At 36.6% G+C, this 27188-nt stretch overlaps 1 protein-coding gene across 1 annotated transcript in view; it reads left to right on the top strand.

The window, feature by feature from the left end:
• TPO (thyroid peroxidase) overlaps positions 1–26665 on the top strand; it is a 34323-nt gene extending 7658 nt beyond the window's left edge. Inside the window, exons 5-14 of the mRNA XM_079298290.1 lie at positions 43–175; positions 4832–4961; positions 7569–7775; positions 13214–13729; positions 19226–19484; positions 20012–20182; positions 20975–21212; positions 22871–23079; positions 23948–24118; positions 26416–26665. Coding sequence (XP_079154416.1) covers positions 43–175; positions 4832–4961; positions 7569–7775; positions 13214–13729; positions 19226–19484; positions 20012–20182; positions 20975–21212; positions 22871–23079; positions 23948–24118; positions 26416–26579 — 2198 coding nt within the window. The 3' untranslated portion in view covers positions 26580–26665. The remainder of the gene's footprint in view (positions 1–42; positions 176–4831; positions 4962–7568; positions 7776–13213; positions 13730–19225; positions 19485–20011; positions 20183–20974; positions 21213–22870; positions 23080–23947; positions 24119–26415) is intronic.
• Positions 26666–27188: the final 523 nt, after the last annotated feature.

Genomic DNA, 27188 nt, shown 5'->3' with positions numbered 1-27188 from the left:
AATCCAATAGAGCAAATTGCTTGTCTGGGTTCTTCCTTTCAGATCGTTTATCAGCTGATCTGCTCACTATGATTGCTAATATTTCTGGATGTCTGCCTTACATGTTGCCACCAAAATGTCCAAATAATTGCTTAGCTAATAAATATCGACTCATCACTGGTGCCTGCAATAACAGGTAAGTATGATAAAAATTGTGTTCTTCTTTCTCATTATTTAAACCCAAGGAGCTGTGTTTACCTTTCCCAAAGAAAAGTGGTGAAGGGGGACTGATGTTAATCAGTTAACTTTGACATCAATGTGTCTGTAAATGAGGTGCCTGTGAACATTCCTGGAGGAAGACCTCATCATTTAAACTTTGGTACACTACTTTTTGTAAACAGACTTCCCCTCTGAAAGCTTATAGGCTTATATGAGGAACTTTACATTTAGGGAGAACTGATTTAGTAGATGCTTTCTTCTATATGAAAAGAAATCTTAATTCTAAGCCAGAATTTATTTTTATTGAATTGGATAAAATTATATAAAGCAGGAAAACAGTATTACTTCCTGAGGAGAAATATTTTTGTATTTTCCCACAACTCTAACAGCTGGCAAACATGAATCTAAAAATTCTGAATGTTATTTTTAATTTTACATATCTCTTTGTATATGTTTAATGGCTATCTTTTATAGCTAGTATCTCTACTTGTTGCCTAATCTATTTGGCAATTGTTTTCTGCAAAACCCAACATAATAAATGCCTTTTTAGAATGCTCCAAAGCAATGAGTGTAAAACTGAGAATGAGAGCCCTTTTAAGTACAAGGGTAACCAATATTTGTACTCAGCAGCCTCTGGATAGAGAGACCTAAGGCCACAAACTGAAAGTGGGCTTTAAGTTTACAAGTGCTACAAGGATGAAAATGAAAGGCTGTTATCATTGTACTGTATTGTTCTCATGTGTATTGTGGTGGACAAAGAGCAGTATAATTCTGCTGTTTTATTATTCAGTGAGTCTGGTTTCATGAGATGAATCTGTTTTGCTACATCACAAGTCATTTGCAAAGAACATGCCTGGTAGGCTCTTTGCTGAAAGGACACAATCTGATAGGTATCAGTGTTATAAATCTAACTATGTGGATATCCATAATTTCCCCCAGGCATGTTCAGAGTTGCTTGGAATCTAACCTAACAGCTAGTACAATATTTGCACTGACAACTCCATCAGGGCTTGAATATATTGACCAAGATTCATGCAGCTGAACATAGACACATGGCTGAAGTTCTTAATTTACAGGCATGGCTGTGTAGGCTTTCTCTCTAGAGATGGAGAGAAGCTCTCTGCCATAGGCGAGGTAAAAGACCTTTTTGTCTTCAGTGACTGATAATACTAAGATGTGTACAGACATTTCAGTCTAGTATCTAAGGCTGGGTAGGGTAAATATGATTCATTAAGTTGGTCTGTAGTCACTCTGTTCTGCTTTGTGCATTTTTGTGCTCGTACAGCATCAGAATTTAAACCCACCACTCATATTAGGTGTTATTTTAGACTCTTTGCTCCAAATGTCTGTAAAAGGTGTAAGGCAACAAACAAACCTTCAAAACCAGAGGCTTTGAAACCAGTGATTCAGACTCTAACTGGGTCTAAAACTTTGTGAGCCCCTTGAAATATGTCTAGTTCTACTGAAATACATCAGTTTAAAAAGCCTATTATACTCTAATATAAATCACATATTCTGTGGTGTAAACCAGCTTCAAAGACTTCAGACGTTAAATGAAACACCAGTCTGTGCTTTTCCTTGCAGTACAGCTTCCACTTTCAGGCAGAAAATATATTAAGACATTTGTTGCTTTTGTACTTTTGCTCACTCTGTTTGAAGATGTAGCTGTATTGTAGATCAGTAAATTCTACATTTCATGAGTGAAATTTAGAAGCAAAATTTATAGTGGAATTAATTGTGTGCCCACAAGAAAAATCTATTTAAATGTAGTTAAAAGTTACCAAGGGAATGCTTTACAGATGTTCTGCTAAATCAGTTTGCACATTTGGGACAAATCAGATCAATTACAAAGGATTTTTTCCACAGCACTGAGATTGCTTTTTTTTAGTGTGCACTTCCTAGAACAAAGGTGCAGCAGAACAGCATAAATGATGGCCTGCTATGGAGAATATCAACATAACATCAGACATTCCCAGCAGTTATTATCCACTTCTACTAGTAAGAGATATTAACAGATTTTAGTTTCCTTTCTGCCTAAACAAGCAAAATAAAATTCCATTATTTTACAAAGAAGAATAAGGAACAGAAGGAAAATCCAATGAGCTATTTTTTCCCATTTTTTAATTCCAACTAGCTAGCATTGATCTGTGTATTTTTTTTAGTGTCTAGCACAATAAGAGGAATTCAAGGGTGAAGGAATTGCAGGAACTAAAGAAATGGACTCTCACAGTGCACTTAGCCTCCCCTAATCTTAGCTTTCAGAGGTAGTTATATGTTTAGAGCAAGGCTGCATCTTTGGCTGTTCCTGGTAATGAGAAACAGAATGGAATGACAGGATGGCACCCAGGAGCTGTCTGTCTTTCTGGCTTGATGGACAGGTTGTTAGATGACTAGCTTACTTTTTTGTACACGTAATATTTGGGACATCTGGGAGTAATTTTATCTGCAGCATTTCTGTTTCATTGCTGTGTCATTAGCCATTCTCTCAGGTGAGGACCTAATGCTCAGTCTGGAGGTCCAGTTCCAGCAGGATTAGGAGTATGAGAATGGCTCACCTGTGGAAAGAACAAGCAACCTGACTGAGTCCATTGACTTCCATAAGGAGCTGAGATGTTTCCTTTAGGTTAGCTACTTCACCTCAATGCAAGAAAAGTGTTCAATAAGTAGCAGGCTTATTTTCCAGAAGTGTCCCAGAAGTAACACACATGATTGTTCAGCACAACATAAAACATCACAAACTCCAATTATTAAGTTGACATATGGCATTCATTCCATCTACTTGAAACTAGGCAGAACATTAAAACAGGATTCAAAAGATAAAAATCTGGATAGTGGATGGCAGCTTAAGACTCCAGGTTGCTTCTCAAGCAGCCAAAACAAAATCCAAATGGTGCAATTCCAGTGTTTCACAAATAAATGAAAATTCCCACTTTCCATAAATAGAATATATAGTCAAATCAAATTTGAGTACTTTATAAAGCTGCATGGTAGCAAAATCTCATTATTTCAGCTGCCTTTTTAACTCAAGCAAGATTCCAAGACATTAACATGTTTAATGCAATAATAAAAAGGCATGTGAGAGGAGTTTTACAAAAGTAGCATTCCAGTGATCCTCTGAAATACAAAAGCAATCAGGAGAAAAATCACTGGTTAAGCAGCTACATTAACATTTAATTATTTCTAATTGAGTGAAATAGCACTACACTATGTGCAGTATTTTATGCAATTTCAATAAAGGCAAATCAACTGTAACTAATTTGAATGCTTTATTAAAGCATACTTCAGCCTTCAAGTGTGAATTATTGTGGATAATTAAGTGTATTACTGCACCATATAGCTTGGTAAATTGTGTCTCTTCAGTGTGCTGGAGATCAATGAAATATTAATATAATAATTGCGCAGAGTCCTGATAAACATGTATGTTTTAACACTATGTATTTCTACCAACATTCTAGAAATATTTCTATTTCTTTTTGGTTTAGTTTACAATTTTAGTGAACTAAGTGCATTACAAAAAAATTATTTCTTCTTTTTAGTGTTGATATATATTTAACAATTATGAAATATATTGAACAGGACCTATTGAAAAACAAATCCTAAAATTTCTAATATTTGTGATGGAGGAGAATGTAATTGGGTCAAACCCAAGACTCACTGACTATACTAATAAATAGAAATCACCAAGAATCATTTGCTGACCCTCAAATCAAGTATGACCTGATTCTTGGCACCCTCTTAGTTTTACACTTTTGTCTACACTTTCTTACTCCCTTCCCCCTTCCAGGCTGTGGGATGAAAAACTGGTATGCAATGATGCCAAGATATGCTCAGGCAAGTGACATTCAGAGAAAAACAAGTCGTTGTGAGGAAAAAAACACACTGCAGTTTGTGCTGGCAACTTAGCAGCCCAGCTCAGTGCCTGGGCTGGTGCACAGGCCCTCCCAAAAATGGGCCCAAGGAATTGCTACAGCTCCAGCCAGAGGGAGCATTGCCACAGCTTCAGCTCCATCTCCTCAGCCCTGGATCCTTTGCTAAATGACTTCTGCTCTATGACTTAGGTCCATTTTTCATTTAAGCTTTCTTCACCTGTACTCTAGGGTTTCTTCATGTTTTCTTAAGTTTTGATTTCCTCTCTGTTTCTCTAAACAAGCATCTTTTTAAAGCTGCTAGCAAAGGCACTGACTTTATGGGGAATGAGGACACTACCAGAAGCTACCTTCAAGTATTTAAAAAATGTCAAAAGCTAACCAATTTAGGTTATAAACATGAGTAAATTACTAATAATTAATTAGCAATTTAAATTTTCATTGTCCTTTGTGCAAAATTAATATTGACATACATGAAGAAAAGTATTTTATGCCCTTTCAAAGCAATCTTTCAAAGATTGCTACATGAACATCTTATTGTGATGTCATATTGCTCTGTGGCTGATAATTACTTCATATTATTTTATTATTATATTTTTGTGGCCAGTTTTTTTATTCACAATAAAACTATAATATAAATATTATAAAATATTACATATATCTATGTATATAGATATACATCAGTACATAGATATTAGATTCAGAATCCATTCAGAGGTTCTGCTGCTGCTTTTGGGGGATTTTTTGTTTTGTTTTTCTTTTCATAGGGAGCATCCTAGATGGGGAGCATCCAACACAGCTTTGGCTAGATGGCTTCCAGCAGCCTATGAAGATGGATTCAGCCAGCCTCGAGGATGGGATCCCAGCATCCAGTACAATGGATTCCAGCTGCCCTCGGTTAGGAAGCGTACCCCTAGATCACTTGAAGCACTTACACTGGGCTGCTATCAAACCTGCCACCACACACCTCCATTTGCATCAGTAAAGGAAGTATCTGTGTGAAATACTTGAGAAGTGTCTGTGGAGCTCAGTTAAGAAGCCAGAGGCTTTGCTAAAGCATAAGTTCAGCCACATGGAGAGAGAGTCCCTGCCCCTGGCTATGGTAAACCCATGGAGCAGAGCAGGGGCACTGACTGTCCTGAGGGGCAGCCCAAAAAATTGCTGTAGGGGAGAGCAGGCAAGGCAGGAGCCAGCCAAATGTCTGGCCTGGCAGGCATCAGGCAGCCAGGAGACACAGATTGCTCAGTTAGAGAAAAGGTGCACAGTGGACCTAATTTTGACCTTCCCATGGTGAAACTGTAGAGAAGACAGAGGTCTACAAGGATGCATGGTGCCATGGCAAGAGACAATGGTCACAAGTTGCTCCAGGGAAAATTTTGTCTTGAAACATGAAATTAAATTTATTGTGAGCACAATTAAATGCTGGAATAGGTTTTTGTTGGAATATGGATTTCAGCCTAGAGAAGTTCTGGGATATTCCTCATGGGAAATGCCCAAGATCTGTCTTGATGTGGCTCTCAATAACCTAATCCCTGCTTTCAATATAAAGGTGCTCATTGTGGTCTCCAGAGTTTCTTTCCAACCTAGACATTCCAGCCATTTTATGATTCTTTACTTTAATAATGGCACCTTTATTCAGGGAAGGAGGAGGGGGAAATGTAGGCTGGGTATTAACTAAACAGATATAAAGCACATGGACATGCTAGTATGTGTGTAGGTGTGTGCCTGAATGCCATTCCTCACAGGCCAGCAAGCCCTAACTGCACAAATATTGCTGTCAAATCATAACTTCATTTTTTAGCTAGTCCAACTTACTGATCTTAGAAATTATTGCAATATTTATGGATTTTAGCACCTCATATATTTAAAAAATAGCAGACCTGCCAAAGAAGGAAGTTTGAAAAAAGAACATTGGCACAGAGGACTGGGTGAAAAATTCCCCAGTGGAGTGTACAATGATTTGGGCTGGATTTACAACTTGTGATTTGTTATCATTGCTTTGAAACCTGACTTTTAATGGACTCAAAGTCTTGTTATTTTAACCACTGTATGTTTAATAAGGATAAGCAAGAGAATTTAGTGTTAATGTCACCTGCAACTCATGTTATTAATTAAATAACATTGTCTCTAAGTTGCATAATTTAGCACTCAGAGATGAAAACCTGACATTTACACAGGCAAATTTCCAGTAGATAGTACAGACTGCCTTTTCTAGATCCATTAGGGTACATGCTTGCAAAGTAAAACCCTTAAAAAAAGATTAAATCTGATCATCAATGTCTGACCATCAGTAAGGTTCTCTGCTTTGTTTTGAAATAAGATAGGATAAAGCTAATGTCATAAATATTTTTTTTTCTCATTTACATAATTTTTTTTTCCTGTATTTTCAGGTATCTATAATTTTAAAAGTAAAGTGAAAATATTGTGAAAGTGATAGATAAGTGTGAGGATTACTATAATGCAAAACAGTGATAAGAAAACTTCATTAAATTCAAGAAAAAGTTTGTGCTTTGTGGCCACCAAAGCTATTAAAATACTGATCTAAAGATTTGAATTCCTGATGAGCTGTAGGTAGCTTGCTGTCAATTATTTCAGTATAAATCCTGATATTACTAACAAGTCCCATGTTGCCTGGTGTCCTTACCAATCCTATTTAAGTGAACCTGCCTTATTCATTCATTATATAGCCCTTATATTTATTACAGGCTCTGTGATTTTATTTTATGTGCTGCCCTTTCAGTTGCCTGACTTCCAGGGCTGTTATTTGCCAGGGAATATTTTGCAGCATGAAGGAGGAATCTGTGAATAATGATACCCTTAACATCTCCACAAACTGATGCTGATTTTGCCCTGCTGGTTTTGCTTGGTTATTAATTTAGGCTGGATATGTAGCATAGATATCTCCACGTGCTCCTCCTCAGAGCATCTGTATCTCTGTGCATCTTGCACAGAAATGTATTAGAAATACTTTTTGGCTTCTCCCTGCCTGGGAAAAGGAAGCTGAACTTTCAGCTACCATGTGTTTCCAACCTACCTCATGTCTGGGGCTGCATCAGCTCCTTCATTTATGTACAGAGCAGCTCAGACCTTCTGAGTATCAACAGTGATTTGAGATTTCCCAGCAAATCCTTTTGTTTAAGGAGAAGAAAACAGAAAAAATAGACAGTCTAAAATAAATGTGTGGTTTTCAATATTCTCTGGAAAGGAACAGATCAAAGAGACACTGTTACTGGCAAACATAGAAACACTCATCTGAAATGTCTTTGAAATTGCTTGTGGCACCTTGGTCTCAGTTTCTGAATAGAAATAAGAGCCTGATGGAGGTCGGATTTTGTACTGTTGGTGGATTTTTTGTTTTGGTTTGGTTTTAGAAGCACTCAACAACATAAATTTGGGGAGGGAGAAGATAGCTTTTATCACAGTTCCCTCTACTTTTTAGTGTTTTATCATTTTGTGAGAAGCAAAAACTGTTTGGCACTCAAGGTCAATTAGTTCTCTTCTCAGGTTCGTGAAGTGACAAGAAAAATTATTCATGCATCTAATGAGGCTGTTACTGAAGACAACCTATATTCTGATATCATTATGGTATGGGGACAGTACATAGACCATGACATTTCATTCACACCCCAGAGCACAAGTAGAACCACCTTCCTAAATGGGATGGAGTGCCAGATGACTTGTGAAAAACAAAATCCATGTTTTCCAATAAAGGTAAGATTCTAATTTAAAGTCTTCAAGAGAAATTCTAGATTCTAAACAGGTGAGTAAAGACTAGAAACATTAGAGCAGACCATGATAGAAAAATATAAACCAGTGCAATTATTAAATGAAACAGGTAGACTTTTTTTTTTCTTTGAGATAATAAACTACAGTTAATGTACTTAATGAAATTTTTTAACCTAAGGTTTGTGTTGCAGAGAAATCTTACTCATCCCTCCTAATGTTATTGTTCTCATGCTTCAAGGTTTTGAGCTCCATTGTAGAAAATAGCAAAGTAATCATTTACATTTTCAGCCAGATAAAGTAAAGGGACCTTAACGTTACTCATTGAAAGCAATGATACTTCTTCCAGTTAATTCAAACTTTCAAAGAGAGCTATCTTTTCAATGTTTGTATAAAAGTGATCTCCAGGGAGCTGCTGAAACTTACATACATCACATCTTTGCTTTGAGCAGATGGAAAACATGAGTTCAAAGCTTGTTAGAGGGCTGGAAGAAATATAAATAGGTATAAATATAGGATACTGTATTTATGATAGTTTAATTTAGAAGTATAGTCCTTCTTTCACTCAAAAAAATTGAGTAGCAAAGTAAAACCATGCTTTTGTTTCTCAAAGCACAGCCTGTCCAACTCAAGCTACAGGAAAACACCATGCCCATCACAGCCCTTGGTGATGTTTAAGTCAGAGAACCCTAAATTGCTTTATTTGGTGTTGGATCATGATTATTGACCAGCTTCTCTATGTACTGCAATGTAGGGCTTCTATAAGAGTAGAAAACCTTTTTTGCCTCAGGAAACTCTAGTTGATAAACATTCCACAGTCTCCTTTTGCTTTAAGTGCCTCCTTCCTCTTTCATTAAATGTAGAGAAAAATTCTGGCTAACTGTAAAGAGAACCAGGTCAGGTTGTGTTAAAAGGTGGCTTGTCTTCCATATGGTGAGAGAATTTAAAATACAGGGAAGGCTAAGTGGAATTAATGAATTCCTACAATTTCACCACAGGCAGGTAAATCTAGCCACTCTCACCCGGGAGATAGGGACTTCTGAAAGTTTGCAAACATATCTTGAGGGCATTCAGAAAGAGCACAGGCTTCTTAAAGAACCACTTTTTTACAGACAGTGAGCAACTGAGAGCACTGAGTAACCTGAATCAGCCACAACAGCTGTATATACTAAGAGTATGCCATAGTTCTGACAAAAGTCTCTAGTTTGCTGTGTTTAAAATTTCTATCTGGGGCAAGAAATTGGGGGCTTTTTATGTTTATGTTTATAAGTAATAGTCTTAAAATTATTCCCATTCCCAAAGTCTTACCAAGAGAGGCTAGGGTGGACATCCACTCCCTGACCAGCAGTGCTTTGTATGATGTGAAGACAGATCCATCTGAAACATATACCACAAGATACTGACTCCCAGTTTTAAAAAGTCTATTTGCTATAGCTATAAAACCACAAAAGTCTTCAAAAGTCTTTGTGCTTACAATATATTCTTTGAAATAATGTGACTAGTATTGATTTTTAAATGCAAAACCCCACGTTTATTATTATTACATGGATTTTTTGATTCAGAGAAGACTCATACTGTTTCCCATAACTTGATTGAAATGTGGATCACGAGGACCACAATGGTCTAATCACTGATCCCTGACTAATTCAAGCCTTGAAATGCCATCTGCTTAAAAAAGAAGACAATATAAGGGATCCTTTAAAAATACTCCAAGACTAACATTATTATCATGGTAGAGGCATTCAGCACATAAATGGAGCACAGATTGTCCTGGCAGTGACCTGCAAGTGCATCCTTCAGTGCTCTAAACAAGGCACAGACTGGATTTCTGTCTTGAAGCTGTGATGAGCCTCACAGTGTGTGTTTCAAGGATGCTCTTGAAGGCTAGTTATATGAACATATATATCTTTGAGTATTTAACAGGTAGCTAAATCTAGCACTGGATGCTGCTCCTACTCAGCAGTGTAGCCCAGCAGGAGGATGGCTCAAGGCCACTTCCAATGTAGCCACAATTGGCCATGGCAGGGGACATAAAAAGAAATTCAGTCACAACCCTACAAGTATTAGATAAGTTTCCCAAATTGTGGGCTCTTTGCATGGTTACAGTCCCATGAATTTTTCAGCTCCATTTTGTTATTCACAGCTTCAATAGACACATACAAAGATGGCTGTTCTTTTGCTTTTATTATAAATGTTCAGTATTTTGTGACTGCTTTTTCTCAAAGACAGAGAATAGATTCTGTATTAAAAAAAAAAAAATATATAGAAAGGGCTGTTGCCCTTTGTGTGATCAGAGGACCTGAGGAACTAATTTTTGAACACCAAAACAAAATGCTAGTACCCTCTAGAGCTAATCTTCCTTCAGAATTATTAACTAAATAAATCTCCACATATTAAATATTTGGAAAACTGCCACAGTTAGCTTTATACATTCATTTTGTAAATAAAGAAATTGTGGCTGGTTTCCAAAGGCAGTGAAATCAATATCATATTATACAACAATGTAGACATAGAGGCTGCAGTTTGCACTTTTGCTGTTCCTACAAAAGTGGCACCCAAGGGAGAATCCACCCACAGGAAAGGAAAACTGTACTTGCAGCTGCACATCTTCTCTGGGGATTTCAGCAGGGAGAAGAGGATCCTGACTGCACAGGTTAGGAAATCTGCCTAGAAAATATTCAGAGTAAGTCCAATTCAATGAAGGATTGATTCATAACAAATGTAGGTAAATGATTCATAGGCTACCAGGAAACGTGATTTTCTGTTCTGGACATTTTTATAATAAATGCTATAAAATTTCTCTCAGCAATTCTCACATGTAATTTCTGTTAGGGCCTGACCATTCTTTTTTCTATATATTTACAGGGTCCCCTAATGGGGGAAAAAACCCCAAAACAACTAGCTTTAGTCTACATTTCTTTTATGACAGCCTGACATGCAGAACAGGATTGTGGAGATGGCTTGTCATTCCTCAGATTATTATTTCAGGTTAGGGCTGAGACATAAAGAAGCATTAGAAAGACTTTTATAAGAGAGCTACTGACTTTATTCAGCACTAATTACATTGCTGCCAATAAGTTAGACACGACACATGCAGTTAGCATGATGCAATCCAGAAAAGCTTTCAGTTACCTGAGATACAAAAAGGTGTAAAAGAAACAGAGTCACAGAAAAGTGAGGTGATTTAAAAAAGGTGACACATAACATGACAGGTTACTATTTCAGCTACAAATAGATTAGTTGTCTGCACCCAAAAACCAGCAGAATCCCTGCCTTTCTCTTCTGTTTCACAAGCAGCAGCTTGCTGTCAGATCATGGGATCATGGACTCTTCTCCAAGCTGCATGTCCACCAATAAGCTTTATTATTTTCCTTTCTTCAAATTTTCAAAAACCATAAGCTCGGTTTTCTTTTAAATCTACAGCAAAAATCCCTTTACAAGGTCATTTCCCAAAGGATAAATTCACAATAAGAAAGATTTTTCTCTAACTGAAATAACAGTTTAGAGATTGTGGTACACTTAAGCAGTTATTATAGTCCATTTTCCTACACATAGAATTTCACCATAACCAGGTTTGACCATGCATATGCAATAAGCATTTAAATCAACATGCAGCTATACAGGAAAACTATTGTGGCTAATCAGGTTTTTGTTGCATTTTATTTTTTCCCTCTAGAACTATGCAAAACAAACAGAAATAATCATGTGATGTTTAGTCATTAGTTTTGAAAAATAAAATGTTATACAGTACCCATTTCAGCAGAAAAAACATCTCTTTTTTCACTGAGATTATTTTTGATGTCTTTAAATAATAATGTAAGGAACCTCTAATTTACACATTCAGCTGCTGGCTGCAAACTACTTACCTTGTGAAAAGGGAAAGGACAGCATTATGCAGCTCTGCCAGTCCCTTGATGTTCATTACTGCTGTTTTTTCTCCACTGGGGACCAGAACGGAATGAATTGAAATTGCAGAGACAGTTAACTAAAGATTATTCAGCATGAACTTCATTCAGTGTTTTGTTTTGCTGTGAGCCTTCCTATTTAACAGCATAAAGGCATCTCCTACATTCTTTTCTCAGTGATGCCTGAATTATTCCTGAATATCTCCTGATAACTAGGAGCAGGAGACATTCAAACACGTACAGGGCTGTGTCTGTCAAGTTCAGATATTTGTAGTAATAGTTGCCTGCTTACATTACCAGCTAAAAGGAAAAAAAAGCCACACTAATAGCAAAAGACTTAATAACAAATAATAAATAGAAAACACAAGACAGAAAAAAAAAACTGATTTCAAAAATCAGTGAAAGAAAATTACTTGTTTTCTTCAAACATAACCTACTTTGATTTGCTAAAACCTAGGCAAAGAAGAAATAATGGTAGAATTTCTCTACAAAACAAAATTAAACTATTTCTTAATGTAAATGATTTGTTGGTATCAATCCCTACTGATATGAGCTCTCAGTAGTAAGAAAATTTTACTTGGTATAATAAATGAGGTAATCTTATTATAGAAAGTTAATTTCATTCCAAAGCTGCTTTGTAACTGTTAACCCAGATTTAATGATTTTTCTATCTTTGCAGACTGATATCTGTATTATTAGAAAAATGAAGAAATTGCATCACATATGCAACATTCACTGTCTTCTGCCAAAGAGTTCTGAAAAATGAAAAGCAAGCAGATATAATGCAAATAAGGGTTAGCTCAGGTGTCTTTGCAAAATATTTATTTTCTCTTAGTCTGATTTTTGAACCCCATTATTTCACTTAATTGTCTCAACTGTGCAGGGATCAAGCCAATAAAGGATTGGGTACTCTTTCATTTAGCTTAGTCTATGTGCAGCCTTTGCCTTTTATAAAGATGGTCAGAATTCAGTACTTGTAAGATAACTGTTGCAGCAAAATAATATGGCAGAAGACTTGTGAGGGACTGGCTGAAAGCAGAATGAATATGTACATCTGTCCTTTGTTGGGAAATTGGATTAAAATTCAGTATTGAACCAAAGCTTTTACAAAGCTGCTGCAGACACTTAAACTCCTTATTATGTTTTTATGCATACAGGTAAACCTGGTGTTTTCAATTGCACATCAGTAGAACAGAATCTGACCAGATGGTCACGTCTTCACTCTGATACATTTTATTATGGATTTTGATTATAAAGTCAGATTGATTTAGATGTAGATGTATTACATCAATAGTTTATGATAGAGTAAAAGTGTTGAGGTTTATTTGTCTCTTCTTAAAAAGTATTAATCTTTTTCCTTAAATCTAAAGAAAAACAATCTATACAGATTTAGAATATTTCGTTCTGGTAGATGAGGTCTGAACAATGAAAAATTGAGAGAGTGAAGGTAAATATTTAGACAAGACTATTCAGCATCCACAGCTGTTCTCACCTCAGAAAATGCCCTTATTTTGTATGCAGGTAACCACCAACGATACATTATCAGCAGGGATGGATTGCCTGCCCTTCTACCGCTCGTCTCCCGCATGCGGCACTGGCGATCACGCTGTTCTCCTTGGAAATACATCACTGCTAAACGCAAGGCAACAGATCAACGGCTTAACTTCTTTCCTTGACGCCTCTACAGTCTATGGCAGCACCCCTGCTGTTGAAAGCAAACTGAGGAACCTGACGAGCAAAGAAGGCCTTCTCAGAGTAAACCTAGAGTATTCCGATAACCATCGGGAATACCTGCCTTTTACAGAGCAGCTCCCATCCCCCTGTGCCCAAGACCCAAGCGCAGGTGGGGGTGAGAGGGTGGAATGTTTCCTGGCCGGGGACAGCCGCTCCAGCGAGGTGACATCCCTGGCTGCCATGCACACGCTGTGGCTGAGGGAGCACAACCGCCTGGCGCGCGCCCTGCGCCGCATCAACGCGCACTGGAGCGCGCGCACCGTCTACCAGGAGGCGCGCAAAGTCCTCGGCGCCCTGCACCAGGTTGGCCGCTCGCATGCTTCCCACACGTGCCGCGGAATATCTCAGAGCAGAGCTCGCACAGCTCCAGGCGTGCTGCTCTGAGGGCCTTCTGAGATCACGTCACCTTTTCTTTCCCACCGATTTCCATGGCACGTTTTGCTTTCCACTTTCCTAAATGCAACGTCCCGGTGCTTAGTTTGTCTAGGCACCTCAGTGCTCTGATTTTCATGGCAGTTTCTACTCAGATACATATTTGTACAGGCTTCTCCCATGTCTGTTTTGTCTATAAAAGAGGCCTTTTCAGATGCTTTATTTTTCGGAAAAGGAAATTATTTAAAAGTAATGTCTCCATATTTATAATGTTCAAAATATTTACTTTCTCACAGGTATTGCATAAATAATAAGTCCCTTGTGTAAAAATACCTATGAACTTCTAAATGAAGTAGTAATGGCAGGAGACAGTAGGAGAAGTAAGTGTGGGGAAATACAGAAGGGTTCGTAAAGATATTTATATTGGCCATGTTTTCTAACTCTTACAATTCTTATATTTCAGTAACCAAAGGAGACTTTTTTGAAGATAAATTGGGGAAGTGCACAATATAACTTCACTTTTCTGATAAAACACTTTTCATTTCTTCTGTCACTATTTTTAGAATGCAAAGCATGTTTCCTCTAAGAAACCACCTGCATTGTCTAATGCATTGTTACTTGCACTCAAAGCCATATAGCTTCAGAGAAATAACATACTTCACTCAATTGTGTTTAGTCAGTTCTTTTGAAAAGTTTGGCTTTTAGTATGCTTTAACCAAGTCAGATCCTCTGCCATAAATATACCATTTTCATTAAAAGAATGGCATTGACAAGTCAGAGTACTAGTTAATACTTGTTAGAAGAAAAGTGCAAGTCCAAAAGCAATCCTCTGTGCATTCAAACCCTCCTGATTTACATTCACAAACATTACAGCCTGAAAGAAAATGCTTGGTGCAAGGCAATGCAGTGCATGGATTAGCACTGCTCATTATCTCTGCTGGTATCACAGACTAATGAGATTTGCCTATGGCTCATTAGAAATGTGTGTGAGTTATAGCTAGCTGGTTTAGAGACATTTATTCAGGACAGATAATTGCAGTATCTCTATTAGTGTGGTGTGTTAACTGGCACACTAATGACAGCTCTGGTTGAATTTACCTTGAGATTTTCCACTATCAAGTTTTGTTTCAGTTGCTAGACATTTCTACAATTCTCTTTTTTTGGAAGAAATACTTTCAAGCATGTCCTGCCAGCAGGTTTGTAATTATAGAGAATTGAACAAAAAGCATTTTCTTCTTTCTAGAATAAAGAAGACAAAAAAATCTCTCTTTAGGCCATACTTTTCTTTCTGAATGTTTTTTTGGCGCTATAAATATCCCTAGTGACAAGTGTTTGATAACACAAATTTGACAAAGTTGCCAAACATAACAATTGTCTGTTGATATCCTGAAGAAAATAGATTTTTTTGGCTGCGTTATACAGTTTCACTGATAAGGAGTAGTTACTGTCCTTTCTATATCATGGGAATGACACATGCTTAACTTTATAAAGAATTAACACTGCAGTATACAGTGGTAAAGATTCATATTCTGATTTACTTCATGTTTTGTGCATGTTTTTCCTTGTAATTTAATATCTGAGGAAAAAAATGTTCAATTATGCAACTGCTAATCTTAACATTATTATCTCATACATAAGTAGATTGCACACACCTTTGCTGTTCTTTCTGGAAACAGTTTCTCCTGATGTGCCATTTGGATTATGAAAGATGGCTGATTTGGCACTAGTCATATGGAACAGATCAATCTGAATCCAATTCTCTTTGATTTATTCCTGTACCAGAGAAGCAACTCTGAATTAATGCAGTTGCTCCCACTTAACCCCAATTATAGGTGACACCTGTCTTTAGTTTTCAGTGCACACATAGGTATTTATTTCATTTCCTTCTACATCTGCTTGTGTTCTCTGAGTATCTTGCATGGTACAAGGCATGGGTTGAAAACAGGTGACTTCTGAGACTTGCATACATTGACTACTTGGATGAAACTTGTTTTTGAAATTAGATGATTAGCTGGCTCCTCTCAGAGATATGAAATCATAAGAATAAATAGATAAACAAAATACTTTAAAACAGTATGTCTTGAATAATGTCATAACTCATGCTTATAAGTGTATAGTCCAGACTATTAACATAACTATAATAATGTGTTCATTTTTTAATTAAAAATTAAACTCTCATAAAGTCACCTTTTACCCAAAAGTTTAGGACTTCAAAATCATCTTCATTATCTGTAAATCCTTTAGTATTTTCACTGAGAACTGCAAACTAACCATGCATAGCACTTTAATGAATTAAACATCATTGCTATATTTGATAGTTCTCTATTATTTCTGCAATCTTTCCCAAGTGCAGAAGCTTCATTTAATTGGCACTACACTATCTTGGTGAAATACCATTCCTCTGCAGTTACAGCTGGCCAATGACAAAATACACTTTTGGCCTTATCTTTATGGTAGCTCACATATTTCTATATTCTCTCCTCCAGCCTTTTTTTTTTTGTTTTGATTTCCTGCTCCAACTATTGTCCTGCATTCGTGCCTACTTTGGGATATTCTTGTGGAGGTTTTTTCAAGCAAAGTCTCCTGTACCTTGGGAAAAGAGATAAGAATTTCTGGATCTTTTGCATCTAATTGATAATAGTGTTTAACATCAACAAAAAGTTTTCAAAAATAAAGCGAAATTATGTAGCCTATTTCCAAACCTATAACATGTGGCTGACTTCTGCTGAAGGTGGCTCAACCTGAAGAAAATTGCAGCCAGGATACTCAGTGAGTTCTTGAGGTTTGGAAACTCCTGTTGTAATTCTGCCTTCAGGATGAGAGGAGTATTGCCTTTACAGTAACATCCTATCTGACTTGCAGTGTTTACTGGTCAAGATTCAGTTAATCTTTCTGAAAACAGAGCACATGGGATTCATGATGTGATGCAAAATCTATACAAAGACTTTTCTCACACTCAGATGCTGTTTCTGTCTGGATACTTACCAAATGATTGGCTGAATTGCTAAGAAATTAGTGTTTTATTTTCTCTGATATGACTAAATGAATAATATTTAAATTATCTTAATTTCTCAGTTAACATATGGTTATATAGATTAAAAAGCTAATATAAAAACACCAAGCATATGGGCATCTGTTTAAAACACTGCTCATTTGTTATAATTTTCCACTAAATTATACTGTTGGAACAATGACTGCCATGAGATAGTAGAAAATTGATGCTATTGATTAAAATTGTTTTCTTCATGAGGCTTCTGTAGAGCTTGGATGTGATGGTATGAGGTGATGAATGCAGCCTAAGAAGAGCTGGGATTACTGCTTATCTCATAAATGTCACAAAGAGTTGAGACTGCTCAGTACCTTGCAGGTTCAGATTTAGGATATCCAATACATTCCTTATGCTGCTGCAAACACCCAAAAGTTAACTTTTTGTTTACAAATACGCTCAAAGTAAGCCAGAAATGAAGGACCCATTCATTATATTAGTTTGTGATTTCTTTCCTATATAGTTGCTTTCTGCCTGATTTTATTGACATATTTTGCAGCAAGCACATTCCTTAGTTTCCACAAGAGTCTCATTTATTGAAGGAATACTCTACTGAAAGAAAGTGCTTTATTTATGAAAGTAAATAAACCTTTTGTATCATTGTCTGAGAGAAGGGACCACATGCAAAAGAATTTTTACAAAAATCATTTTGATGCTTGTCAGCCGTTAACATCTTTAAAATGTATATATGTGTCAGTTGTGAGAACCTATAGTGAACCTCTCCTTGACTTCACACAAACAAATTTGGCCACATCCAAGACTACAGAAATGCTAGATGCTATTTCAGATGTGGTTCTTTGGCATATTCCAGTAGCAGTATCATATTCTTCTCTATTAGTAGCAACTTAGCCTGTATTGTCTAAAACTCACCTCTACTTGACGGGGCCTCATTTAGCCTTTGGAAGTTTCCATCAAAAAATGCCTCTCCCAGTGCAGGGTAGGCAGATGTAAGACCCCTTTTTACCCTTAGCCTTTTAATTTTCATTTCGTGAAATGGCAACCCCTCTTTCCCTAGCAAGGAAATTAGAAATGAATATGTTGCCTCTGGAGCAAATGAGAAATCTGAGTTGCCCTTTCCTTCAGGGAGTCTGGCCTTCCTGAACAGCTTAGCTTGGGATTTCATTTAAAACCAGCCAAAAAAATTAGTCATACCAGGATTTTTGTATCCATGACTAACCTACTCCTCCATAAGGTCTTTGATTGTAAAAACTATACATCTAAAATTAGAACTGCTGTCTTGCAAAACCTTTGTGAATAAAGCAAAAGATTAGCTTTGCAAATGACAGAGTCAGTATTAATTTTTTGCAATAATTTTATTTGCTTCATATGCTGCACTAAAGGAGCTGTAAGAGGGATTCTAACATATTGTCCTTTATAAATTTTTTTTCAATGCACACCTAACCTAAAAACCTAAACCTCTACTTTCTGAGAAAAGTGATCAAATTGTGGAAAGGTTTGCTTGTCCGTGTTTTGTGCCTAAAATAAAGATACAAGTTTTTTATAAGGTCATTTTATGCCAGCTAGTTTTTCAATATGCACTATATCAAGTCCAAAGTACATGTGTCTGTATATTTATTGCATACTATATTGAATCTATGAGGTATTTTATTGAGTTCATTGTGCTTCATATTTATCTCATATTGCTTTATTGAGTTCAGCATAATCTTTAACCTATAATGCATTTTCGTTTTATTTGGTACATTAGAGCACTTTCCCCTCTTTCCTTTTGTCATGATTACTCCTATGCTTTTCCATGTCGCTCTAGTACTATTACATTACAAAAGCATTTGACAGAAGGTGTTTATCAGGCTTTTCACTTTTGAAGTGTATTTTTCACAAGTCTATAAATTGGCCTAAGTTTAGTATAAAATGTCTACAAAGGAATTTTGGGCACGAATATTTTAAAGTCTCATCATTTCAAATAATAATAAAAGAGGAGTTGTGTCACAAACATAGGTCTGAAAATAGCATCTGTTCACATTAGAAAGCATTCTTGAAAGACATTATAGTGTTTATTGCTTTCATTGCCGTTTTTAAGGCCATTATAATTTGCATTTTTAATCTCAGCACTGGATTAGCCCCGTGGTTTGTAAATAAGCAGCACTGGTAATCTCTGCTCAGGAGGTTCTGATCTAGTATCTGTGGTGAGACCTAACAGGGCCTGAGTGTCACAGTGTTCTGGGCTGTATCACGGATTCTCTCTGGCCATTTGTCCTCTTGCTACAAAAATAAGACTGATGTTGTTTTCCAGGTAATACTGCTCTGACTTAATCCAAATGCTTGGGCACAGATGAGTGAAGAAAAAAAGCATTTAACATCTGGGATTCATTACTGTTCATCTATAGAAGAGCTGAAATATGTTTCTTTTTCTTCTCTTTCAGATTATTACTTTAAGAGATTACATTCCCAAAATCATTGGTCCAGATGCTTTTAATCTGTATATTGGCCTTTATACAGGTTATGATCCCACAATGAATCCTACAGTTTCTAATATATTTTCAACAGCTGCTTTTCGTTTTGGTCATGCAACAATTCAACCTATAGTAAGGCGATTGAATGCACAATATTTAGATGATCCTGAACTCCCAAATCTTCATTTACATGAAGTTTTCTTTAGTCCTTGGAGGCTCATTAAAGAAGGTATGGTGTTATTTAAACTACTTCTCTAGTTTTTTGTCTTTTTCTCCCCAGAATATTGTAACCTTTTTCAAAGTTATTTATCCTGAATTAGGAAAGGGAGCATTTATTTAATTACATCATTTATTTAAAGTTGTTGGTTGGATTCCAGAGCATTAAAAAGAACTTGAATGATTATTCTCCATTAAATGGCTGACTGAATCAGAAAAACATTACTCCTCTCCAGATTAAACCAGTCTGGTAGATTGGCAATAGAAGGATGAATGATGGTGAAGGTGTTTCTGGGATTTTTATTTTTTTGTGTATGAATTTATTAAAAGGTGGAAAGTTCTTTTACACTTAAAGAAAATGGAGCTTTTTCATACCATTATTACTTCTACTTTAAAGGAGATTTTTGCATGTGTTTGAATGTAAAAGCCTGTGTGGACAGTGTTTTAAAAACATAAAAACATATATGTATTCACATTTGTTATGAAAGTTATAACAGTTTATATATATATGCTATAATACCATCTTTTTTATCTTTAAAGGAGGCTTGGATCCTTTAATAAGGGGTCTTCTAGCACATCCAGCAAAACTGCAGGTACAAGATCAACTGATGAATGAGGAGTTAACAGAAAGATTGTTTGTGTTGTCCAATAATGGTTCACTTGATTTATCATCATTGAATTTACAACGTGGCCGTGACCATGGACTCCCAGGTCTATTGATTTTTCTTGATTTTTTTCTTCCAATTGGTAACTGAAGTATAACTGCTTATATTTCAGATGAAATCATAAGCTTTTAAATAAAAGCTTTGGTAATCAAAAAAGTCACTTAAGGCTCTTTTAAAAATGTACATTGCTAATATTCTTAACTTTGATGAAAAGAATTTGACGGCTTTTGAGATTGAAACAATCTGGTAAATCTGGAGTCTAGAAGAAGAGTTCTAGTGAGTGGATCCAGGTGTGCTCAGTGTTGGTACCTGGGGCTTGTTTTTGCTGCAGCCAGCACTGAGAAGTGGGGGTTTCTGCCTGAAGCAGCCACTTCCCATCAGCAGGCTGTCCCCAGCCTGAGGGATAGGTCAGTTTAGGCACAGCCTCTCTGGCTCCACCAGCCACAGAAAGTGTTGACAGATGTCTCCAGGAGTGCACAGATGGCTTAGTTAGGTACACTCCACATTTTAAGAAATATTACATGCTTGTTATGGGTTTTTCACACTATTTTTTTTACTCCAGTCAGCCCAGGATAGGACTGAATTAACAGTCAAGGAGTTAATAGCCCATTAGACCATGGATATACCTGCTTAGAGGAAGACTGCTGGAGAGTAGTTCAGATCCAGTAGTTCAGAAAATTTCTCTGATCAATTTAACCAATAATAGCAGACTTTTTTTATGCATAACTGTCTATGACTATGATTAAGGTCGTCAAAATCCAGTGCATATAAATGTATTAATTTCATATATCATGCCTAACAGACGAATCTAACCTTCCTTTAAACATTATATTTGCAGGTTATAATGAATGGCGAGAATTCTGTGGTTTACCAAAACTGGAAACTCTCACTGACCTGAATAAAGTAATAACCAATCACAATGTCACTGAAAAAATCATGGAATTGTATCATAATCCTAACAATATTGATGTTTGGCTTGGTGGTCTCATGGAAGACTTTCTACCAGGTGCTAGAACTGGTCCCCTGTTTGCATGTATAATTGGAAAGCAAATGAAAGCACTACGGGATGGTGACCGGTGAGTTTATTATGCAGTCAAATCATGTGTAGAAACTCAGTAGCAATGGAGATTTCACAGCCACAAATATGCTTTAGACAAATCATTCTCTGCCCCTTGCACATTTTTGTCTCAGCTCCTTCAGTTTTGTTGGGTGAGCTTTTGATTGTTCTTCTTTGGTTCGTACACAGTCTCAATTCCAGATAACATGGAGTTTGTTTCTATGGTACTGAGGTGTCCAGCTGTTCCTGCTGAAAATGCAAGGTCCCACCAGAAGTTAATTGTGGCAGGGGCCAGTACCTTCTGCATGGATGGCTGTAGTACTGTGCAGACTTTATTCCCTCTGAGGGCGGCATTGGGCTCAGGAGCTGGAAGCACCTCAATATTTCTCTGGCAACTGCAGCAAAGTCAGAAGGGATAGCAAAAAGCTGTAATTAAGGCTTCATAGAGGGGATAATAGAAACACCACATACTTGGCCTTATGTGAATTGGGACTGCAGAATGTTCCCAGAGAATAGGATGTGACTTCAATCAACCCTGCACAAGTGCCACCATGATCTTGTGCCAGTACAACCCTTCCCACCAGAAAAGCAGGAGGAATGTAGCTTCAGGTCACAATGGGGTACAAGAAGCTGGTTATATCTTGCTTCTGCTTGTGAAGCAATTTTAAAACCGACCTTTTTTTATTTCTGTCATGTACTTGTGACATTAATTTTGGATCTTGTGGGATGACTAATTTCAAACTGCTCACACCATGCTAGCAGGGGTGTTTTAAGTATGTCTGGTCCTTACAATGACCTTTAAGCTCCTCTTATAAGTCACTGTTATGGAAAGAAAACATGGTGGAAATAATCATCCAAAGCAGAATTTAAATCTGAACTTTAAAAATGTTAATTAATTAGCCCATTAAAAAAAGCAATGCTAATCGTATAGGTGCATTTTTTATTTGCAGAAACTATATAGACAACAAATATCCTACACAGGTGTGTTAAAAAGCCCTCTGAATTGCACAGGCATGCTTGTCCCTATCTGGGGAAGCAGTATCTATGGAGGTCTTTTCAGCCTCTTTTCTATTATCCAGTACCTTCTGTTGATACTCAATACACTGTTACTACATTCAGTGTCTTACGATGCTAACTGCATTAAATAAACATGAGCATAATTTAATACATTAACTCCAAATTGAGAAAAAGAGAGTTCTAATAATGAAAGAATTCCCCAGGTTTCTGCCACAAAGTTTGTGGCAGCTAACTTAAACATGAAATGGTATTCTGTCATTAATAACAAAGAAACCACCTAAGAGAAGTTAGAAGTATGTAACAACATGTTATAACTGTCACATAGAAGAATGTCTAACACAGGAAAAGTCTAACACTCACTGCAGTGTCTGGTCAGGTAATGTGTTGGGTGTTGTGTGTAACTGCACCAGGGACACTGCATACACTAGATACCCTAATTGTCAGCTCTGCTGGCTTTTTTGCCAGCCTGAGTTCACCAGTATATCACACTCACACTAGCCTTTTTATGACTCGTTCTGTATGATCATGGCATTTATTATTATTATTATATTCACCTATGATTGCTGTAATTCTTAGTTTTATATAAGGTACTATGAAAGTAAGAACAAGCAGCTCTTTGAACTTGATCTTTTCAAAAAAGGTTTCTATCAATCTTTACAGATTTTGGTGGGAAAACGATAATGTTTTCACAGAAGCTCAAAAGCAAGAACTCAAAAAACATTCACTGTCCCGCGTGATTTGTGACAACACAGGAATTTCTGAAGTGCCAGCAGATGCCTTTCAACTTGGAAAGTTTCCACAGGATTTTAAGCATTGTAACAATATACCTGGGATGAATTTAGAAGCTTGGCAAGAATTTTATCAGGAAGGTAATGTAGTAGCTGCCAATCTTTTGGAGGGGATGACAGGGGAGGGCAGGGCAAGGGAGAGTAAGGAGCAGCTTGGTTGTGTACTGACCTTCGTTGTACTGACCTTGGTTGTGACAGAGCTTGAATCTGGTCTGAATCAAACCTTTAGTATTTCTATCACTTAGAAGTGGGATCATAGAATCCTAGAACATTCTGACTTGAAGGGATCTTTACAAGACATCAACCCACCTGCAATGACCAGGGACATATTCAACTAAACCAGATTGCTTAGGGCCCTGGGCAGTCTGAATCCAAATGTTTCCAGGGATGGGGCATCCATCTTTCTGGGCAACTTGTGCCAGTGTTTCAGTAATCTTGTTAAAAACTCATTCCTTATATTTAATCTAAATCAACCCTCTTTTAGTTTAAAAACAATACCCCTTGTCCTAACAGGTCTTGGGAAAAAAAAAACCAAACTTTGTTCCAATCATTCTTTAAAGCCTTGTTTAAATTGATAGGCTGCAATAAGGTCTCCCTGGAGCCTTTTCTTCTCCAGACTGCAAAAACAACAACCCCAGTTCTCTCAGACTCTTCCAAGGAAAGGTGCTCCAGCCCTCTGATTATGTGTGTTGCCCTACTCTGGACTTGATCCAACAGGTCCATGTCCTTCTTATGTTGTAATGCTAGTTTTATGGGGATTATAAATCAAACCTGTGGTATTCCGTATAAATTCTTTCCCAGAAATGAACAAATAAAGTCTTGATCACCTTAAAACATGTGAAAAATTTCACTGAAGTTAATGTTTATAGCAGTAATAGAGAATACCATCTATTTACAAGTGTAAGGTGTAATTTTTTTAAAGCCTGTAATACAGACTTTTTATTTGTAGATGAACTATGTGGAACACCAAAAAGTGTGGAAAATGGTGATTTTGTATACTGTTCAGAATCTGGAAAATCTACAGTGACTTATACATGTCACTATGGATTTCAGTTACAAGGAGAAGAACAATTAACCTGCACAAGCAAAGGATGGAACTTTGAGGTTCCAGTTTGTATAGGTATTTATTATTATTATTACTATTATTAATGTCTGAATTTTCTAACACCTGAACTATACCACAGATCATCATATGTGCATTCACATAGCATCCTGGGGTTATAGGTGCAATAACACAAAAATGTGAAACTCTCCTTTCTTCAGAATTGCTATTTCAATCTCTACTCATCCTGATTCAACAATCAAGTTGATAATAAGAAAATGGCACCAAAAATTTCCCAATTAAGCAAAAAATCAAGTCTATTAACAGACAGTGGGGGAATGGGGGGAGGAGAAAGTAGGGGTGGGGGGAAAGCAGCAAATCAGAATTATACATTACTTCTTCCTACCTTCAACATAACAGCATGACAGTTCTGATTTTCCTGGCATTGTTTCAATGGGTGCTCTAGATAAAAGTTGAGCTCTACACCACTAGGTCATGTGTCATCCCAATAATTTCAGTAAAAGTGAAAAAAAAAACATTCAGTGAAATGAATAAGTGAAACTAATAACCACTTTAGGTCCAACCACCCTCTCCCAAATAGTGGTGAAAAGATTTGCCAGAAGTTAATTACTTTGGCAGGTACAAAAGTAGAGCAGGTGAAAAATCAGTAAAAGGATATATTTCTAGCACATTTCACAGGAACCCCTTTCTGTTATTTTAATAATTCTTTCATGTTATTTTTTTTTTTTTTGCCTTTTACTCTTTAGTAAAATAGGTTAGAAAGAGAATGTGGCAAATATTTCAAGACTTTCACTCTTCATGCTATGAAGAATTAAATTCTCTCTGTTCACATTTCAAATGTGTGTGTTTATGATGGGGGTGTGTGTTCATATATATATGTATATATGTATATATGTATATATGTATATATGTATATATGTATATATGTATATATGTATATATGTATATATGTGTGTGTATATTCACACTCTGCTTTATAATAACGTGAGAGAAATCTAAACCCAAAAGGGCCATATTTCAAATGGATGGTGGTAAATTAATTTGAGTGCCAGTGCTGCAGCTCATCCACAATAAAGTCTGCTTATTGGTATTTCTGTGATATGGAATAGAAAGCTCTTCATTTTAATTGTATACCTGGTATGGAAAAAGTCAAAGGAAATCTGCAGCCCTTTCCTTTATTCACATCCTATTTATCCACTGAATTCCTCCCACATAAATAGCATAGAGAAATAAAGCTGTTAAATGAATTATAATAAAACCTTTTCAATACATTAATGTTCTGGCAGCGAGTGGAATAAATAAGTTAAATGAGTGAATCATTCCTTGTCCTAGTTTCTTTTAATATGTTCAGTAAAGTAAACAAAAGACTGTATATCTTCTATAGGAAAACAAGCTGCTGTATATATTAAAAAAGCAATGCCTTTATCAAAGGAAAGCCATCAAAACCCACTTATGCAGATGCTACTTGAGTTTTACAGTAGAAAGCACTTCGTTCCACGCACGTCTGTGCAATATGTTCACATTCTTTTAAACATTCAGCAAATTAGGGATAAATAAAGCAATATAATGAGGAGGATAGAGCTTAGCATTTCTGCAGATGGTTTCAAAATTATATGCTGCTCTGGAAAAGACAGAGTGGCTTGCTGGCAAAAGCATAGGATTCTGAGAGCTGTTAATTCCCCCTTACTAACTTGGGCTTTGACTGATATCATTTCTATTGATTCAGGAAGTCATTTAGTGCTGGAATATGCTACCTTGCTTTATATTAATGATGTCATACTCCTGATAAATAACTCTACTTGCTTTAGTAAACTACTGCTCTCTGAGAAGCAGGGTAGGCTGATCAGATCTGACATGCACTATTTAGTGATGAAGAAGAGTTAGCTAGTTAGCAGATAACATGACTATGGATCTACAGAAGCTGAAGCAGCACATTTGAATTACAGTGCAGGCAAAGGTGCGGGCTTTCTTTCCTGGAGGATGATTAAGCCAGTGAATATTAACTTAAAACTCAGTTTTGAAGGGGGTGATATTCAGACATCTTCATCCTGAACAACAGATTCATTTCCTGCTTAAAAATGTTATGAAAGTGATGGTTTCTTAAGGGTTCTGAAATTTTAGATTTTTATTTCATCATTTCCAGCTTTAAAACAAACAAACAAAAAATCAAAACAAAACAACAACCCCCTGCTTTGTCCTTTAAACAGTATCAATACAGATTTTTATAATTATCTGTCTCATTGAAAGTGTACAATGCCTTTCATTTATGAATCCTTGTAAAAAGTGCTTTTGAGAAATTAGTAATTCCTTTTTCATTTGTAATTATTACTGATCAGTGTGTACTCATTTTGCAGATATTGATGAATGTGAAAATGAAATTAATCCACCATGTCCTCCTTCTGCTATATGCATTAACACTAAGGGAAGCTACAAATGTCTCCAGAATGATCCCCACAAGCTGGCAGAAGATGGAAGAACATGCATTGGTAATGGCTGTGAACCTCCTACTGTCCATTAAAACACTCTATGTTCCACTTCACGATGTAAAAATTCATCAAATTGTGTTTGAAGATCTGTTAACATATGTGAAAAGTTTCTACACAACCATGGGCATAAAGATACAAACAGATTCTGTAAATGAAAGTGTGGAATAAATAATACTGATACATCAATAAGTTTTCATTTCCATTCCTATTGCAAATAAACAACTAAGTATTTCCTGAGAGTGCATATGATGAGGGAATCAAATTTGTCTCAGTTTCTTCTAGTTATCTAGAATTCTAGTATCTAAATTCAGCATCTAAATATTAACCAAATTCCACCTGACACATTGAGAAACTGTCAACCCTTTCAAGGCTAGCAGAAATTATGCATTTTCTTGGGTTTTTCAACTTTTCAGCATGCACAGAGGCTGTATGGTAGAAGTTTAGGTGGAATATGAGTGCAGTTGCCCACTGAAGCTGTGCAATATCTGTTCTGGGGAAAGCTCAATGAAAACCTACAATCCAAACTCAAGTGAATAGGTATTTGCTTTTTCTGAGTGCCCAAGGGAAGCACATAATGTTTAAGCCATTTAGATCTTGTATATGGAGTGCTGTGTGCCCCACAATCATAAACACACTGAATC

Source organism: Erithacus rubecula (assembly GCF_903797595.1).
Source record: "Erithacus rubecula genome assembly, chromosome: 2".
In the NCBI taxonomy this organism is placed as follows: Eukaryota; Metazoa; Chordata; class Aves; order Passeriformes; family Muscicapidae; genus Erithacus; species Erithacus rubecula.
The sequence above is the reverse complement of the archived record's forward strand: the minus strand, read 5'-3'. Positions and strand labels throughout refer to the sequence as shown.